Raw genomic sequence first — 19,424 nt, forward strand, 5'->3', positions numbered from 1 at the left:
CAACATTTATAATAAGGCATTATACAATACGAACTAGACATGGAAAAATTAAAAATTAGGAAAAATTACAGATGAGTTAGTTGAAGAAAATAAAGATCTTAATACATAAGACTTTTCTTACAATTTCAAATTATGTAATAGATATACATTTTGACTTGACAACCAGAAAAATATATACATAATGGGGAATTCAAACCCTTACTAAATATCATATATATATATATATATATATATATGTATATATACAACTGTATATACTTAAAAATTATTTACTTACTTGGCAAAAGTGTGTTCAAATCAAGCATAGGTTGAATATCTTTGCTTTCGCCTTTCTTTGTTGATTTCAATAATGTGCATAAACGTTTTAAGGCGTTATTATTATTCGATGATTTGCCCAACTAAAAAGTAAACATTAATAGGGTCTGTTAATGCTGTTATCAGTAGTGGTAGTAGTAATATACTTAATGTAATGTTCCAGCTCATTCGATGAATTTCTTCGATAAGTGTTACCCGCAAACTGACACTATCCCCACAAACCCCTTTAATTAAACCACCTAACGGTACATTTATTATTCAGGTTTATTTTAGTTATTTTATTTGATTATAAATAACCCCATCGTCCAACCTCATACAGTTTATTTGGGTTTATCATATGATGATCACTGGCAAATAATAGATTAATAACATTTGTGTATCATTTATTTATTTACTTAACTGACATGAAGAATCTGCTATAAATAAAACGCCGCTAAAGCTTCATTATAAATTTAGTTGCTTTTTATTAAACATGAAAACCGCTTAACAGACTAGTTACTTGGCAAAGCAAATTATCTGAATTAGGAATTAATACTTAGTTACTAAAACGAAAACCAAATCAAAAGATTGATCACATTAAATATATTTATCTTTATTTCTCCTCGCTATTTAAACTAATGTCAATACAACTGAATTATTCATTTATCCTGTAAAGATGTGAATTGCACAAAACTGTGAAATTAACAGAATTCAATTTACTACTCATTAGGATTATATAAAAATAGATAAACATTCTTTCCTATTATTGTAAGTAATGATGAACAACCATAAAAAAATTACTATTATTCTGAATAAATTAATAAACAATATCAATTCCGCCTATGGCTCCCCCGGGGGCTACTGCCGGTCCCAAGCCCGAATAAGGGAGGAGGGTCGAGCATGGGGTTAGCGACCCTATCCCGTACAAAACCAACTCGCTAAAAACAGGCTAACCAGAAAAATAAACAATATCGTATATACGCAAAATGTTTAATTGACTGAAATGATTATTGTGATTAAATCACAACAAACACAACGAATCTTTATAGATAAACAAATAAACAATGAAAAACAAATTAGATTTATTTCACTTTTAATTAAATTTAAGAAAGAATCGAAAAAAATTATTCATTGGAACGGCGCAAAACAAAAATGACCTATAATGAGTTTACCGCTAATTATATAAAGAGTACTAAGCAAGAAAAAGAGAATAAGAAGTAACTATATTAAATTATCCCTAAGAAAGAAAAAACAAAATTAAGAGGAAGAAAAGGAGGAAGAGAAAGTTAAGTGTTTTTAAGTAGTAAGAAATATTTTCTAATAAATAAAAAATATTCAAATTAGCCTGAAAGTAGGCCGAAGTTTTGGAATTCACAATTTTTTGAATTCTTATGCTGAATACAGTAAAAATTTGATTCGGTGGCTCCTCAGACGTTTACTCCTAATAGCTATTTTTTGCGTGGAATACATACGGTGCTTACTAATTTTCAAACTTAAGTGTCCGAGAAGTATTAATCAGGTGTTGGGGAAGAAACACGTAGATAGTATTCAGATAATATACATATATATGAAATATTAGTCAATGATGAGTACTTGTGTTATAAGTTTTTCGCATTATTTTTTATTCATTTTCCAAATCAAGTAGAACACCTTATTCAATTTTGAGTTAAGCCATTTTAATAAATTTTATGGTAATTGATCTATACACATTTTGAACAGTAAAAGTAATTTCGTCATCTGACGCGGTGATTTACAATAACATTCAATAACAATCAATTAAATCAATTATAATCATTCCCAATTAATAGTAGGGTAAAATGAGTAACACGTTTTGACACCTAGTTTACCGTTAAAGTATATTAAAATCTTAGTAACAAGATGTGTTATGGATTACCTTTAAAACATATTAAAAAGCGTTTACACTCTCTCCATAAACCTAAAAATTAAAAACTATTTAAAAAGCCGAACTTATAGCCAGTTTTTGTGATTATCTGGACCATAAAAGGTTAATTTTTATCAAGCGACTTAGAGAGATTTTTTACTACTCAGATTCTGAACCTCTAAGATTCGATTTTGTATGATTTAGTGAATGTACTACAGATTACTATTTGTTCAGCACTCCAACGCTTTAAGACGTTTGATAGTTAATATCCGTCATTCGCAGGAGGTTGTTATCAAAGTACTCTACAACCTCTACAAGCCCATTTCGTCTCATAAAGTATAGATAGAATGTAGTTAGAAGTTGCATCTAGGACTTGCGTTTCATCCGATTTTGGACTCGTCACCCTGATGTATCAGCATTTCCAAATTGATGTCCACTCTATAATTCGAACGTTACTTCAATTTGTAAGTTTCAAAAAGCGATCTGAATATATTTCCCGTGAATCGAGATCAGAATAATCATCAAACATTTATTCTTCAGGCTAATAGAAGAGAGAATATTTATGGAATCATTACATTAGTGTAAAATCAGACCTATCAATGTTAGACCACCACTGAAAACTGAGAAGCACTGGACGGCATCTACGATCCTGCTCGCAGAACTCGAACCCAGGACCTTCGACCTCGCGTGAACCTTTAACGTTCAGACCGCTGAGAGTGCATCCAAGTGATTCATGATTCATGATAACACTGATCTGCTTATGATTAAAATCAAATTCACCAAACTCTACAACCTCTTACTGAAAATATATATTTTTTATTTCATGAGAAAATATAGTTTAATGCTATTTTAGGCTTTAACCAATGAATTATGTTGACATTTACTTTGACTAGTGAGTCTATCAAATTATTGATTTTTCTTTCACCATTAATATTACCTTATTACAGTATGACTATAATTAGTGTATGTTATTTAACAATTACAGGTTTATTTATAAACTGCTTAGAGTTGGACTTCAATTACGTAAAAACCAATGTTCCTATCCAGTTGATCAAACTGAAATAAAGTGAGGTTTCTAAATATAATCCTCCTTTTTGTAGCCCACGAACCTTAATTATTTACTGAGATTGAAGTGGATGAAACAAACACAGAGATGGTCAATTTATGAATTCGCAATATAATTTGAGAAATAGATAGCTAAATAGCGACCATATATATCGGTCTATCATTATTGCATCATTTGGTCATAACTGATCTTTTATCCCCGTGGATTGAGCCGTTATTAGACCTAGCTTGCAATGGAAATTGATGAAAACGTTACTGTATATTTTTGTTACATGGCAAATAAAACTTTTAGTTGAATGGGATTTGTCTTGGCAGATTTTTTTATTAGATTATATTCTTGTTTTTTTTCTTATTAATTGATTTTACTATTCTTTCCTCCTGTTTTTCCTCATGATATTATCATTTTCTTTTCAACAGCCACTTTTTAATGTCATGTTATACCAAAGTTTACTTCATAGATAAATAAACAGAAAACAATGAGTGTAGGGGTTTGTAAAAATGTTTAAGTTTTATACTTTACATCACAAATTGAGTATAGTTTGAAAACCAGTGAATAGCAGGTAACACTGGACAGATGTCATCCTCATATGAGACTGCAAAGGAATTCCCATCCACTACGCTACTGTGAATCAAACGCAAGATGCCTAAGTATCGTGATAAGTGCTCAACATTTAGACTACTTAGTCTATTTCCATTATCTTACATTTTTAACTCAATGATCTACACGTCGAGCCCTCACAACGAGATATTAAGGTTCTGGGGCCGATTTTGAGTGAATATCTATTTGGGCATGGCTGGTTTGTCCCAAACACGTGTCTTTTACCTCCTAGTTTTCATCAGTTTTCCGAATATGGTCATTTCGTCATATAAGCTACCAAACAGAACCTAAATCTGCAATATAAAAAGATTAATTTCAAGTGTTTCAATCATCGAATCAATAAACCATCTTTTTAAGATACCATATGAAGTAAAATAAACTATTTTTGTAATCAAAATTTAACTAACTTGAAAAAATATACCGACAACTGACAATCCATCAGAATAAGTAATAGCGGTCTCCATTGTAGCATATTTAGTATTAATAAATACACAATGTAGTTCAGCAGGACAACTTATCCCATTGATCATATGCTCAGAGCCCCAGTTATTACCAGATCCCCAATGTAAATGAAATTGTGTCAGTTTATATTCTGATGTTAATGGACCACCGGATAATACTACAAAATAATAGGAAAATAGTGTTATAGAAAAAAGTTATAGATTTTAATTTATAAAATATTGTCTAACATAGGTTTTTTTATGAAGTACTCTAGAATTAGAAATTCCCGACAAATATACAAACTTCGTATCTTTAGAACAGCTATTTGGACTCAGCAGCTCAGTGGATAGCACGTCAGCATCTGAAGTGGAAGATATTTGGTTCGAGTCTCAATGTGGACACCAAAACTGACATGTATGTGTTAAATAGAATGGAACGCGGTTCTTGGATTCCGCTGAAAGTCACAAATCTTCTATTCTAAGAACTAAAGCGCCTAATCCTAGACCATATAGTGATTTCTTTCAGCAGTGTAAAAACCATTACTTTACTAAGTTGGTGGTTACATTTATGGATCAGTTTTCCTGAATTTTAAACAGTTTTCTCTCAGTATTTTATAGAACTGATCGACTTACATGACTTGAGTTCTGTAATTGAACGGACTGATGACATCAAAACTATGGGAAGGAATATTTTCTGGTTTTGTTTTTAGAGTAATGATAAAGTCGAGGAGGTACTACTTATACTGAAGAAGATCTGGCTTGACTGGACAGATCAAACAACTGACAAACAATGACATTTCATCGTTGAAAATCACACGTAGGTGACAAGAGGGATGAGGGAATTTAGATAGTATTTCTATGACTTTAGAAAAGCCAATGAAGATAACTGAACAACAAAGTTCGCACGACATTTTCATGACTCTAGAAACAATAGAAGCCAAAAAGATGAGTGGTCAATTACATGTGAAATTTTAATATTATATTTGCCCAGAATTCATATTTTGACTAAATTATTTGCGTAACAGAATGATAATTGCAGTGACTCTGTCTCTTACGTAAATAAAATGAGATGTAAGTTACTATGACTTCACCTAACTACTGAAATAATTCCTTACGGTAGTTTGTTGTAAGAAAACACTTATTTAGTTGGGTAATTATTTTAATGACAGAAAGTAACTATCCTATTTCTTGTGATCATAACGTTAGAGAGTTAGTGAAACAATCTGATTGATGAAATCTATCAGCAAAGCTTTTTGACTAAGCATATACAACACAAGATGGTGAATTTTTTTATCTTCTGCTGACACTAAAGTTAATGGGTTTTTAGTTAATTCAAAATATTTAAATGTCACCGAATGCTGACCAATCAAGTTAAAAAGCTTCAAACCGATGATGTGCTTATCTAAAAATCATTTTTTTGATACCAGATCAAATAATTAAAATAGAATAGAATATCTGAAATTGTCTAAATAACGTTGAATAATTGAGGTTGAATTGTGACCAGCTATGGAAACAAGAACATGCATTTCATCCTGTCAGTAACTACATGAGCTCAGTAGATAATGTTTTAACGCTTAAAACTGATAGTACTTGGTTCGAGTCACATTGTGAGTATCAACGATAATATGCAGGTATATACAGTTAACTATTTTCAAATAGGACATAACGCATTTCCCAGATTTCATTCCTAGCCACTATCTAGCTCTAACAAATACTTCAAACTAATTGACTATACGCTCAGGATGCATATTTATCAATGCAGACTCATCAATTGTAGTCTTCATAATAACAACACGAAATTGTAGAACCTTATAAAAGAAAACATGACTTTTAGAAAGTTCATAATTCACTCAGGGGTGTAAAAATATTTCTACTAAATCTAATCAAATGAGTAGACATTTTTGTTATATGATCTGTCATATTCACCTTCCTTTATCGAATTGCAAGCATAAGCATTAGTTATCAGCTTTCTTTAGGACGTTTTCAGTTAAAACGGAAAATAGAAAATATACAAATAAAATAAATAGTGTTCAATAGTCTATAATTTTTTTCTCATCTGTTATCTCATCAGTTAGAATTAAAACAAAATTACCAATTAAGCTCAAAGACTAATTTCTTCATACGCTAGTGATTACATATGTATGTATATAATTTATAATTAACAATAAAATCAATACCAATTACAAATTGTTTAGTCTGAATTTTTGGCCAAGAGTGAGATTCAAAGAGGAAATAAAACAAAATTCAAAGATACTGAGGAGTCCAACAATAGGACGAAACGTCCAACCAGTGCTTTCAGATTTTCCATTGTGGTCCAGTTTCAAGGGATTCATGACCTCAACTACTAAAATTATTATTTATTAATAAAATTTTAACAGTGTTTTGAAAAATTACTATGTATTTCATAATAATCATTTCAAGATTAAACTGTCTACCCCCATTTGACTAAATTCTAATTAATTTATTCTTCGATATTGTGCTTACCATTGAAAAGTTGAAGCGATCTAGACTTTATTTTTCATGTGATCAAATTGCTCACTGTTTCAAAATCCTAAACTAGAACGATTTAACCGTTCAGTGTCTTTTATTTTTCCGAACGTATATCCACTTTATTTTTGTTACAAGTGATTGATTGCTGAGTAGTAGATTTGTGTTAAGGTTTGTCTAATCTTTAAGTGTAAGCGATATTCAGTCACAGAACTAGAAAACATAGCATCGGTTACCACATAGTTATCAACCAACCTTAAATACCTCGGTCAATCCTAGACCGAACAGCTAAGTGATAACGTCTCAATCTGTGAAGCTATACAACACCGGTCTGGATCTATCAAGAAGTATCAGTTAACCCGGGTTCCCAAGCACGTCTTAACAACAAATGTTAACTAGATATTTGATAACTACTTAAGATCCCCTGACTTTTATATTTGTCTATAATAAATGCTATCTTTTTTAACTAAATTTTCTCAAACATTGTTGATTCAGCAATGACTGGAAATAGTGTTAGGAAAATTTGTGTTAGTAAGTCAGCTATTACATATACTTATTAGCATAAGCTTCTTTAAAGAATTTTTCTGCTGTCTCGAATACGAAACGAAAAGAAATCGAAGAATGATTCTTTTAAATCTTTAGTGTACAAACAAACAAAAAATGGGAATGGGAATTTATAAGAACTTTTCGATTAGTATATATTTTCTCAATTAAGAATAGAATTTGTCATGATCTGCATCTTAATACAAGAATGGATAGACAAGGAAACTTCAACGAAATGACGGAATAAGGGCGATTTTCACCATAGTGAGATATCGATTTTGAAAAAAGCAAGCAAATAAGAATACAACTATAATATGAGGATGATGAAACAAAGGTTAAATTTTATCAGTCATATTTTTCCGAGACACCACATATAGTTCATGGAATTATTTAAATATACTATGTCGTGTTCACCATATTTAAGAAATGTTGAATTGGTTTATGTTCATGGTTGTCATGTTCTTAGTTCAAGTGAAATACTCTTCGCAAACTTTTTCCACTACAACTGGTTGGTCACTAAGTAGTGTCAATTAAAGTGTGCATCTTGTCCTGTAGTATTAATCAAGTCCTGTCGATGATGTCACAACTAGTTCATTAGTCGAAGTAAACCTACATCATGTCCACTGTGTCAAGATGTTAGGTGATTGAAAGCAGTCAGCATGAAACCCTGTCTGAACCAGGCTCCTTAATGTTTGGCATTTATCATTAAGAAGAACCTGTAATGTTGAGGGAAACGATGACTTTTTGGGTACACTGATCTTCACATCTTGATAAGTCATCACCAACTTATTCAATCCTCGATGGATCTTCAGTAGGACTGAGTTATCTTCAATAGATTGGTCACTGAGTAGTAACTAATATCATGCCTACGTGTTTTCGTTGTCAAAATATTTCCTACACACAATGTATTATTATGAAAACGATGTTCTTAACCCATTTTGATTTCAAAAAGATCTTATGTTATGATGGAGAGAATTTATACCTAAGGCAGATATTGATCGTATTAAGTTGCCTAGGCTTAGAGGAAATAATATTACCAAAGGACTTTATGAGCATCTCTAGTTAACATATTCAATTATATTTAATTGTTTGACTAGCTGATCTAAAGCCACTCATTATCGTTTGGTATACCAAGCTGGATCAAAATTGAGGGCATGTTAGTTTTTATAAGTGGAAATTTGCAGTATTTTTCACTTTATGATATTCTCCTATGTGGTAATAATTTGGAATGGGTCACATTTAGTTTAATGTACTTGTACGATTTATTGATTTAATGATACTTATCACGTACACCAAAGTGTTTTGTAATTTTTTGTTCCTTAACTACATCTTAGAGTTTTCTTCGCTTCACTAAACCCCAGTTTCAGTTTGCGTAATTATATGCAACCTGACTAATGTTTGATTTTTATTAATTCTTTTAGTCCACAATATTAATCCATTATTTTAGTAAACAGATACCCAACTTAAAAATATACATGTATATGATTATCCTTTTTTCTAAAGAAAATGAACCTTACTATTTCACTAAAAGGCGGCCTGCTTGAACATCTGGACTACCTGTTCCTTCTATCTAGGTATTTCAACAAGTTATCTAATTTTGTTTGTTTTAACACATCATTATGCCTATTAGTCGTATAACCTATTCAGGTGCGTTTCTGAAAAGTGTACAACCTTTCGTTGTACAAGTTACAAAGGCCCAATCGGAGATATCGTGGTTGCTGGCAATAAGCAGCGAAAAGAATGTACACAGTCGATTTATTAGACTGCTAAATTCTAACTGGCGATCACTCAATATTTGTCGTCAGGATCGATCAACAAGTCAGAAACGGAAACTTGTTGAAATACATTGTGCTGAGAACTCCATATTGTACCAAAACTATAATATAGAATAAAGCTAATGATAAAATAATTACCCACAATCTTAAACTAGTCTAATTCATTCTGTACTTAATTAACAAATAAATAACCATAGGAAATTGTTATTTTCTGCTTTCATGAACAATAAAATGTTTAAAAAAAGAGCGATTATTTAATTCAGCGAGGGGGTTTGTGGAGGTTGTAGTTTTTTTTGACAGTTGAATTCAGGAGTCGATCTAAGCTAGACCAGATATTTATTTACCATAATGTGTAGAATGTTTATACACCTGCCCAGCTGACATAAAATATGTTGGAAAACACTTGGTAATTTACAAATATAATTATTATTCTAGAAGATATATTTATGTATATCCAACTCATTTTTTCAAGTACAGATTTCTGTATTTGACTTTGATTTTATCATCTTACAAATAATTTTGAGTTATCTTTATTTCTTATGTATATATGTATGTTGCTTTCACAGAGATCAACTTTGGAAACTTCTTAACTTGTGTAGATATATGCCCGAAGAATGCTAGGAGCGAATAAACCATTATGGGAATGAGTTGTTAGTAAGTGTGGACCATTTGATTGTGGTTTGCATGGTTATTTTAACCAATAGTTGGTAATATCTTGTATTATAGCTAAGTGTCGATCATAATAGCACATATGTTCTCATTGTTTATCTTTGCTTAGATTACGAGTTTATAAGTTATTGCATACCTTTCTATCTTAGAAGTTCCCTTCTCGAAGCATCATGTCTATTCCTAATCTTTTCTATCACTACAATTACTATCAATAACGTTATTACTTCTATTGCTCTGCCATGTGTCTGGATTATTTCATCTCACTGTATTGATATGGTTTAGCAACGTGAACTAACGTATATGTATTAGGTTCTACTTTATTAATGACTTAATGAGTTTTAAAATCAATTATAGAAAAGCAATATTCTATTTAGATCACTTAAAATGAAACAGAATTAATGTATAGACAATGATTTGAATTTTACTGTAATTATGTCAAGTTTTCTATTCTTTAGCTTGATTTTATTCAATTTTAAATACATTAGTTTTCTGAATTTAATGATTCGCTTTAACCATTTTTTCTTATTCAAATAAAATACTGGAATACGTCTTTTTTCCATTTTCCTATGATGATCAACTTTTTTGTGATATAACTATTATCAACTAGAGAACGACTGACAAATTAAAAGGTAGTTGATAACTGATTAATTTGAAACTACTTAAAAGTGTACACCTCAACAGGATTCGAACCCATAACCCTGTTGATTTTGGCCTCAGTTTAATATCATAAAATTGTCCCATCAAAATCCATTCAGTTAATTAACTCAGGATATTACTGCAACTATTACTGAATACCAACAATGATGACTCTCTTTCAGTTATAATTTCTTCATGAATCCATCTCAAATTTAACCATCACTGATGAACACACATGATTACAGTTTAGTTGATGGTTTGTTGTAGATATTAATCGGATTCTAAATATCGTTCAAGAAATATCCCAAAGTAGAATGTAAAAACTATTTGATGGATTTTAACTTAATACTTTAAATTAATTAAGTAAGTAAGAGAAAAGCTTCATTAGATGATACTACCGGAAGTCTTTGTTTGTTCGATTATGGATTTCATGAAATGATAAATAATGTGTGTTATCAAATCAATGTAAAAGTAATGTGAATTATATTAAAACATTCAAGGTAACGAAAAAACAAAAACAAAACAAAAGTTAATTGAGTATATGTAGATTTCAGTAAATTAAGTAGTACTCTAAGTAATAAGTATAACTATTATCAAACTAAGTTGGTAATTGTTTCTTTTTAATAAATCCATTAACCTATCAGATGATAAGCTAATTGATAACAAATAATTATATCTACAGTAATTAATCAAATTTATTTATAGAGACGTTGTTAGTTTATAAACTCTAACTCTTGTAGTGTGAAAATTATGTTTGTCTGTTTATTTTGTTTCAGTAAAATTGTGATTTCAACGTAAATTGTGAAGTTTTGCACAAGTTGTAAAAGGATTTATTAAAACAAAAAAAATCAGGAATCATTGACACAGCAACTAACTCGTTTTCGTATTGGTCGTGTACACCTTCATATTTATGTTTCTGACTGTAACTGGCATATATACATTATATGAGGATTGCCTCGATATTGCCTTAAATCACAAGCACTATTATCAGAAATGGATGGTGGCTAGCAGTGGAATCGGAAACACACGTTTCGTCCCATTTGAGAGTCGTCAGCTGGATGTACCTGCATCTCAGAATAGATGTTCACTGTGGGACTAGAACCTAGTACTGTTCGCTTCAAAAGTCATCATGTCATCCGCTTAGCTAATGAGTCTAGGTAGGCACTAGCTTGTGGAATGAGGGGGGTTAAGTTTTATTTCATCTCTTCATATAATGCTAGTGATTTAAGGCGATATCGAGGTAATCCGCTCAGAACGAATGAAAACTCCCCCCACTAATTCCACAAGCTGATGGTTATCTAGACTCATCAGCGAAGTGGATAACGTGATGACGTTTGAAGTGAACAGTACTAGGTTCCAGTCCCACAGTGAACATCTACTCTGAGATGCAGATACATCTAGCTGACGAGTCCCAAATGGGACGAAACGTGTGTTCTCGATTCCACTGCTAGCCACCATCTATCCCTGCTAACAATTAACTCTGTCTTATCTGCTTTATTTGAAACTTTACACTAGAGACACTCGACGTATATGCAAGTAATTATTTCTCATAGATATAATCACTTATAAAAATATGAACAACTATAATAATATATTTTTCACACTTCAGTTTTTACCTTGTATTAACGGTAGCGATCATGACAGTAAGAAGATACAGTTTTGTCAATAATTTTAAGGCAACTACAAATGTGTGTCATTTTTTAAGCAAACAATAACAAACATTTCAATGAAGTAGCTCTGAATTCATTTTATTTCCTTAGTTAATCATCAGTTGGTCTTATAACCTGTGATAAATATAATAAGGACTAAAATTACTCACACAAAGACTTTAGTTTGAAGTTATTTTGTGCACTTATCGGCATACTATAGCAAAGATATTGATAAATTTAAGAAACTAAATACGATCATTGTATACATATTTCTTTCATAGAAGACTACACAATGTTGATCTTTGTTCTTGCCCTCTTCGAAACCTAGTAGTTTGGAATTTCAAAAATTAATACTTGGAATTTACAGACAGCAACTTATGTTTTAGATTACACAGATTTGTAATTGACCCGTTTCGAAAAGCCTTATCTAACTCAGTATATATCTGGAATACTGTCGAACATGCGTTCTACAATATATAAGCTAAATCATGTACACCCATTTTATAACTATTATCCAACTTATTAATTCCCATTAGGGAAATCAACGGACCTAAATTGACAATTGGATACTTCATTTTAATTGACTATTGATGTTATCGGATACGAACGAAACATGATATTCAATCATTCACTACATTAGGAAGTAAATGACCCTTTCTTGCCATAGCTTTAAATAATTGATTTGTTAAATGACTTCTGACAATTTCACCTCAGTTTATGTGTACAGAAGCAATTTGTAACCCCCCTATCCGTTCCATGGCCGGATATAACTTAGCAAATGAAATTACTATTATTTTTAAATTTTATTTTTAATTTTGTTATCATTAGCATTATTTTTACATCCGTTATTTAGTTGTAATTTTCTGCCTCTTTCCGTTTGTATTCTTCATTATTTAATTATTTATATACTTCTTATTACGTAATGATTTTATTGTTTTGTGATGACTATTTACTCGCATTTGACCTATTTCCAATGTTGATTCTTTTGTTCAACATTTTGTAAATAATCATGTTATTTTGTTTTTAGTCTCGTCTTTGATCGCAAATCATTCGGATCTTAGATCAATAATCTGATCTCTTACATAATTTCATTCCATTTTATCTATTCAGCAGTATTCCTTTCTTTTATTTTAATAACCAAAAATTCACTCATAACAAAACAAAATCGTCATTTATATCTGATATGACGGGATAAAAAGTCAAAATCAGATTGATTTTTGTTCAACATTGATTCTGTTTTAGTTTAATTCGATAACTACCCAGCGTGGTATTTGGTTTTGATTTCCCGTATGATATTTTATTCTGTATAATATACGATATTCTTGTAATAAGTTAACATGAACTATATTCAGCATATGATTTGTTATAATTGTATTTTTCATATGTGTGATTTTATCTTAATTATTAACCAAAATGGATGTGCAATCAATGTATAAATGTATGTATTTTTGAATAGAGTCGTCGTCGTTGTGTTTTGGGGTTAATAAGCCTTCATTTGTACCAGTCTTTGTGTTCTTACTTTCGCGTCGTGGGAATTGGGGGTGGTTCCTCGTTTTACGAGTATAAGTGATAAGCGACTCCGACATAACAAACAGCGACGACCAGATATAACAATTGGTGACACAGTCATAACAGTTGACCAACAGTCATAACAATATCAGGTATGTTAACTCTATGAAAGAAAATCTTAGACTTTGGGGTTTATAATTCGAATAAATAGATTGTGAAGATCTGTTGAGATCGGAGACTTTTTACTACGGAATGATGTAAACTGAAGAGCTATTGAAAACGAATTCGATTCAGATAAGTGCATTTAGCATATTTTACAAGTGTTCACGCTTACTACGATATATGTAAATGAGCCTATAGCATTTCTGTTCTTTATCAAGAATATTCATGTCGATTGCTGAATACAAATCCAGGGATTCATATTCTTGACTTTAATCACCTTTGAATATAGCTGGATCATCAGGCTGATACTGGTGTTAACAGTCTGACGCTAAAGATACATCAGCTATATGGTTACCGCTTTTCACTAAAACACCTAGATTTTTCGCGAAGCGAGTCTTAGATATAAGTAAATAAACATGAAGATTTGATTTCTTGATATTTATTCAGTTTCAAAACGTTTCTTATCATCAACACCAGTTTAAATATTACTTAGGGATAGTTTTTCCCCAAATGTTCAGAACGTTTAAGTAATAGAACAATTATGACAAACAAAAACAAGTTTTTTTATTAAAAGTGACTTAACTATTTCGCTAAAGTATATACACAACAAGTGAATTACACTTTTTCTGTTGGAATTGAAAATGTAATTAAGAATTTTCTTGATGATTAAAATGTCGATATCTAATCAGGATTAATGGAAAGTAATTAGAACCGACCTAATCGTTATATTATAGAACACATACTATACGACAGTATAGAATTTAACCCTAAACAACTTAATTTTACTCTAACTCAACAGAGTAGTGTCGTTTAACTTCATACAAAATATATACTCTAATGACAAGTGAATGAATATGTATGGGACTGATTAGTTCCATTGAATACCTGTACTACTCATTTAAGAAATTCCGTTGTAAATTTTTCAAAATCTAGCTTTAAAACTATTTGAAATTATTTACAGCTTATAGATAATAGATAACTTTAAAAGTAACCATATCTACTCTAGCTCACTTTGTATACAATTAAGGGGGAAAAAGCAAAGAATACAAAACATTAGTTAAAGTTTTCGAAAAAAATTAGTTATTCAGTGCTAAATTTGCAAACTACCACAAATTCGCTCTTATAATGTAAAAATAACTTAAATTCTAATAAATAGCAAAGTCATGTGCGTCTGACTCATGCAATCATTTAACCGGTTCCAATGAATTATTATTATTTCTTAAATAACATTGGCATTTCAAAGTTATTTATTATATTTTCAAGGGATTCTTTATTGTTTCTATGCTTACTTATTCATAATAGTCAAAACATATGTGTGTTTATTTGGTTGTTTAAACAGTTTGAACAACAAACTTCATTCAGTATATGAGATTTGGTAAAATGAAGTAAAACGTAAAATGATATTATCAGACTGAAATATATATTTTGTATGTTAATCACTCTTGGCATGATATATTTTCTTGTGTTAAAAGTTTTTTTTCGATAGATAAGCGTACAAGCTAAATGACATCATACATAACGGGATCTAAATTAATGTTAAACTACAAGTTCACTTAAATCTTGTTGTTTGTAGTTTAAACCAAAATACTTATTGAGACGTAAGTAGTTTAACAAATACGTATACTTTCAGTGATTTTATAGTCATAGTTTCATTCATGTAATCAAGATAAAAATGGATCCATTAAATTTGACGTGCATTAATTCATTGTGACAATAATTCAGAATTTCGTGGATTGGTTGAAGTTAGACATTAACATCTGTTGGATGGCTGCTCAGTGTTCTATCGGTTAAGTGCTCGCGCGCGAGACTGATAGGTCCTGGGTTCGAATCTCGCGAGGCGGGATCGTGGATGCGCACTGCTGAAGAGTCCCGCAATAGGCCAACCAGTACTACCAGATTTTTCATGGTGGTCCAGCTTCAATTGATTCATGATCTCAACTATATAAATAATCAGTTTTTACAATTTTCTTCTATTGTTAGATTCCTTATATGTCAATCTACCGCGTGTTTTTGATCTGTATTCGCTCCAAGGGAGTTCAACAACACTCTCATCCATGTTTATATAGAGGCGACTACTCATATAAAAGAAGTACACAAATAGAAAATTCAATGAACGTTTTTCATTCGATGAAATCAAAATAATCATTCGTAACAGTTTAAATAGTAAGTAGGTAGTTATTGAAACCAGAGAATATCCTTTTCCTTTCTCTCATGATAATAATAATATTCATAATAATTACCCTATTCAGTACCTAGGCTTGATAAATTGGAAAGATTGTTGCACAAATCATGCAGTATCCGAACTTATATTTACTTATCTTCACTTCTGCAATATCATGTTATAAAGCTTAGTTCTGTAACTACAATTCTTTGTCTATTCTATTTGCCAGTCTTCACGTCCTATAGCAATCACGTTGTTAGTCTCTACGCATAGATAATACGTATTAAGTTTTTACTTATTTTGTTACTTTGTTATACTGATCGAGCAATCATTGTTATCAAATGTGCATTATTATTTTAAAGTTGCAAATACATTTGCGAGTGTATAACTTCAATATTTAAATCTTCAGAAAGCTATGTTTCTTATTTAAACCATGTTATCTTGTTTAGAACAACATTTTTTAATAAGGAAACTTCACTGGGAGACAACATATAATTTTTTCATTTTCTCAACAGATATAATCTACTTGTTTGGCAGTTTTGGTCAAGTTTGCATTTATAAATGCAGAATTAGTTGATGATAGACCACGCTGCTTCTCATATTAGAACTAAATCATTGTTAGTTAAGATCAATGAGGATATAAATAGTATTTTCCATCCTTATTTGAGAAAAAAGCAGTTGTTTCCATTCGGTTAAAACTTGATTTGGACAAAACTCCATTTATTACTTAAAGAAATCTGATATCAAAGTATTTTATACCACTAATTAAAATGGAGGTAATTCTCAAAATATATACACATTTTAGACAAAATTGTGTTTTGAGCATACAAAAACTCCATTACATCTATCAGTTTTTTGTTCAGACAATTAGATGAAATAATAGCACTTATGAGCATAATGCTGTGATGTTATTTGGTAATTAACACATATATTCTGTCGATAATGTTATTATTCACATTTTTAGAAACGCCCGGTTAGAGTAGGATGATTACTTTCGGTCTCCTGCATTTTCTGTGGCCTTTATTTATGAATTACGAAGCGATTCAAGTGAAAATAAATAACTGGTGTTGAAGATCTATTAAAGGCTACAAAATGTGATACCAATATTATATGTGACTGAAAGACCTCTTTCTTGGGGATTCCGTGTCATGTTTTTATGTTGAGCCTCGAAAAGTATTGAAATGAGCATTAGTTAGTGATTAAATAGGAAAACAAGGACTTGTCTTTTACCGTTAACCTCATCAGTACATGATGTTTTATCCTGGTGTATACTATTACAGAAAAAATGTAGGTTATTAACACTTGATAATGTACAACTGTGGCTGATGGTCCCACTACATTCACGGAACAACTGATTATAAAATAACTACACACTAGTATCCGGGAGCCTCAATAATGGGATTTGTATTGACGTCACCTGAAGCGTATTTTTTTACGAGACAGATAAATAAACAAGTTATTGAAGATTATTATCTTTTTGCTTGTAAATGGTATATATATAGAGGTCCCATACTTCTGAGCATAAAAATAGAATGTAAAATGTAAATGTATTTACTGCTTTCGCTAGTCATAATAGCTCTTAGCTAAAGTGTGAAAAAAATGATTTTCGGAAAAATAATGGGTAGTATTTATGTTCGTATAATTTTGGCTGAATATTATTTGTCTTTAAGCCGACAAAGTGATGAACCTAGGCTGTAAAGTTACACACTAGTCGCCGGATAAGTACTTCAGAAAGGTCCATTTATTGAAAGTTTCAAAAACACCCACCTTAAAAACTCAAAAACGGATATAAAATTTATATGGAGCTTTCAAATCTACAAAGCAAAAGCTTTCCCATAAGTTAACGGTAATTATTGAGAAACAAAACAGAATTTCAAAGGGATATACTAAATCTGTAACCATATTTCTGGGGAAACGCTGAAAAGATCCTTTAATTGGCACTTTATGAATTTGTGTTAATAGTCAAGTTAAAAATGTATGCCATTCATTTTGATTTATAATCTTAGAGAACAGAACAATCATGATACACATTCCTGACACTGAAGAATACCTTAGAACCGTAACACATCTATGCCGTATAAATAAGAACCAACATGATAACGTCTGGTATAATGAATACATTCCCTATAATCGGCTTACAGAAGTCTATTCAATTTCCCATTCACTAATAACTAATACTAACTAGTTAAACTACTTAGATGGTTTATTTTTAAGATTCACTATTTAATGGGACGATCTAACAATGCAGGAAAAAACAAATAAACAATAAGTTAATTTTCGCACTTAATCGAAGAAGTTTGACTTATCACTGATGAAGCTGTGATACGTTTCCAACGTTCACTGCCAGTCCAAACAGGGATTTGCGATTCCATATTATGAGATATTTTTATTTTGCTTTATATAAATTAGATCATTTTAACAGTAGTTTCGCTAAATATACTTTTGTATATGTGACGTTGAGAATAATAACGGAAGTTTTCGACACTTTGTTTTCAATTACAACATCCTTAAATGTACATTTTTTCAGATTTTTGCTCTCAACAAATCCTTTGTAGAGACTGTCAGATTGGAATCAGTAGAGATTAAATAGATTACAAGAAAAACATAACTGATTCGAATTTATTTTGAACCGGACAAACACTTCATGCTAGTAGCAGCGATAAAAGTCATGTAAACCATATGGAGTCTATGAGCAAGAGATGAACTATCAATTTCGGTAGACGTTTTGATTATCTCTCGGGTCTTATGGGTAAGTCAATCTCATGTTATTTTCCAGAATACACATATGAAAGTCGACCTAATCAATACCAGCACTTTTAGCCGAATATTTACTTAAAAAGCTTGTATATTTTGTCCGCCGGTGAAATAATAAGACAGACATCTTTTGTTAAGTACTACATAAATTAATAATTAAAAACTTTGAAATGAAAGTTTTACCTGCATTTCCCTTCACTTCGACTGAGAAATTGTGATCTTTAACGTGTAAAGTTTGGTTCTGAAGTTCATTGAAGTCCACATTTATTGGAGTCAGTGATTCATCAAGCCTCATTGACATTGTGTTTAAGTTGATTGGGGATTGTTTTGTTCCTCCAGCATTAGGAAAGCGTAACACCCATGTATGAGGGCCTAAACATGAACTTAGTAGGAAAAAGGAGTGGTACCATTTTTTTCGCCATAGTCATATGACATCTTTTATGTTTAACGTGTGTGACGTTATCGAGGAACGAAAAGCCATACTAACCTATAGCTTATTAAATACGTCCAATGTGACCTTGTGATAAAAATAGCTTACTAAAACACTGCAGGAGTTATGCCAATTCTGGCATGAAGAATACGTTGATAGCCGAATACTTATAGAGCAAGCATTTGGTAATTGTTACAAATAGTTACTTATTAAGACTATCGACATACCTCACATGAAACTACAATGAAGACAAAAGTAACAGCTGTGCAACAATTTTATCGATACCTTATTACTACTGGTAAAGGAATAACAACATTCGGTGCACAAAAACAATTTCACAAGTTCTATGTATAGTTAATTTAGAAGTACA

The 19,424-nt window shown here is 31.1% G+C and overlaps 1 protein-coding gene across 2 annotated transcripts in view; it reads right to left on the bottom strand.

The window, feature by feature from the left end:
- The window catches only part of Smp_028670.1 (putative carbonic anhydrase II (carbonate dehydratase II)), a gene marked incomplete at its 5' end in the record, with an annotated part of 31,406 nt that extends 12,293 nt beyond the window's left edge, over positions 1-19,113 (bottom strand). The window contains 4 exons of one of the 2 annotated variants that reach the window (XM_018799974.1): positions 278-398; positions 4,247-4,458; positions 18,808-18,996; positions 19,032-19,113. In XM_018799974.1, the coding sequence (XP_018653834.1) occupies positions 278-398; positions 4,247-4,458; positions 18,808-18,996; positions 19,032-19,059 (550 nt within the window). The remainder of the gene's footprint in view (positions 1-277; positions 399-4,246; positions 4,459-18,807; positions 18,997-19,031) is intronic. The other variant, XM_018799976.1, reaches the window with a different exon arrangement.
- Positions 19,114-19,424: the final 311 nt, after the last annotated feature.

The sequence above is a fragment of the Schistosoma mansoni genome, chromosome W, assembly GCF_000237925.1.
Source record: "Schistosoma mansoni strain Puerto Rico chromosome W, complete genome".
NCBI classification, from domain to species: Eukaryota; Metazoa; Platyhelminthes; class Trematoda; order Strigeidida; family Schistosomatidae; genus Schistosoma; species Schistosoma mansoni.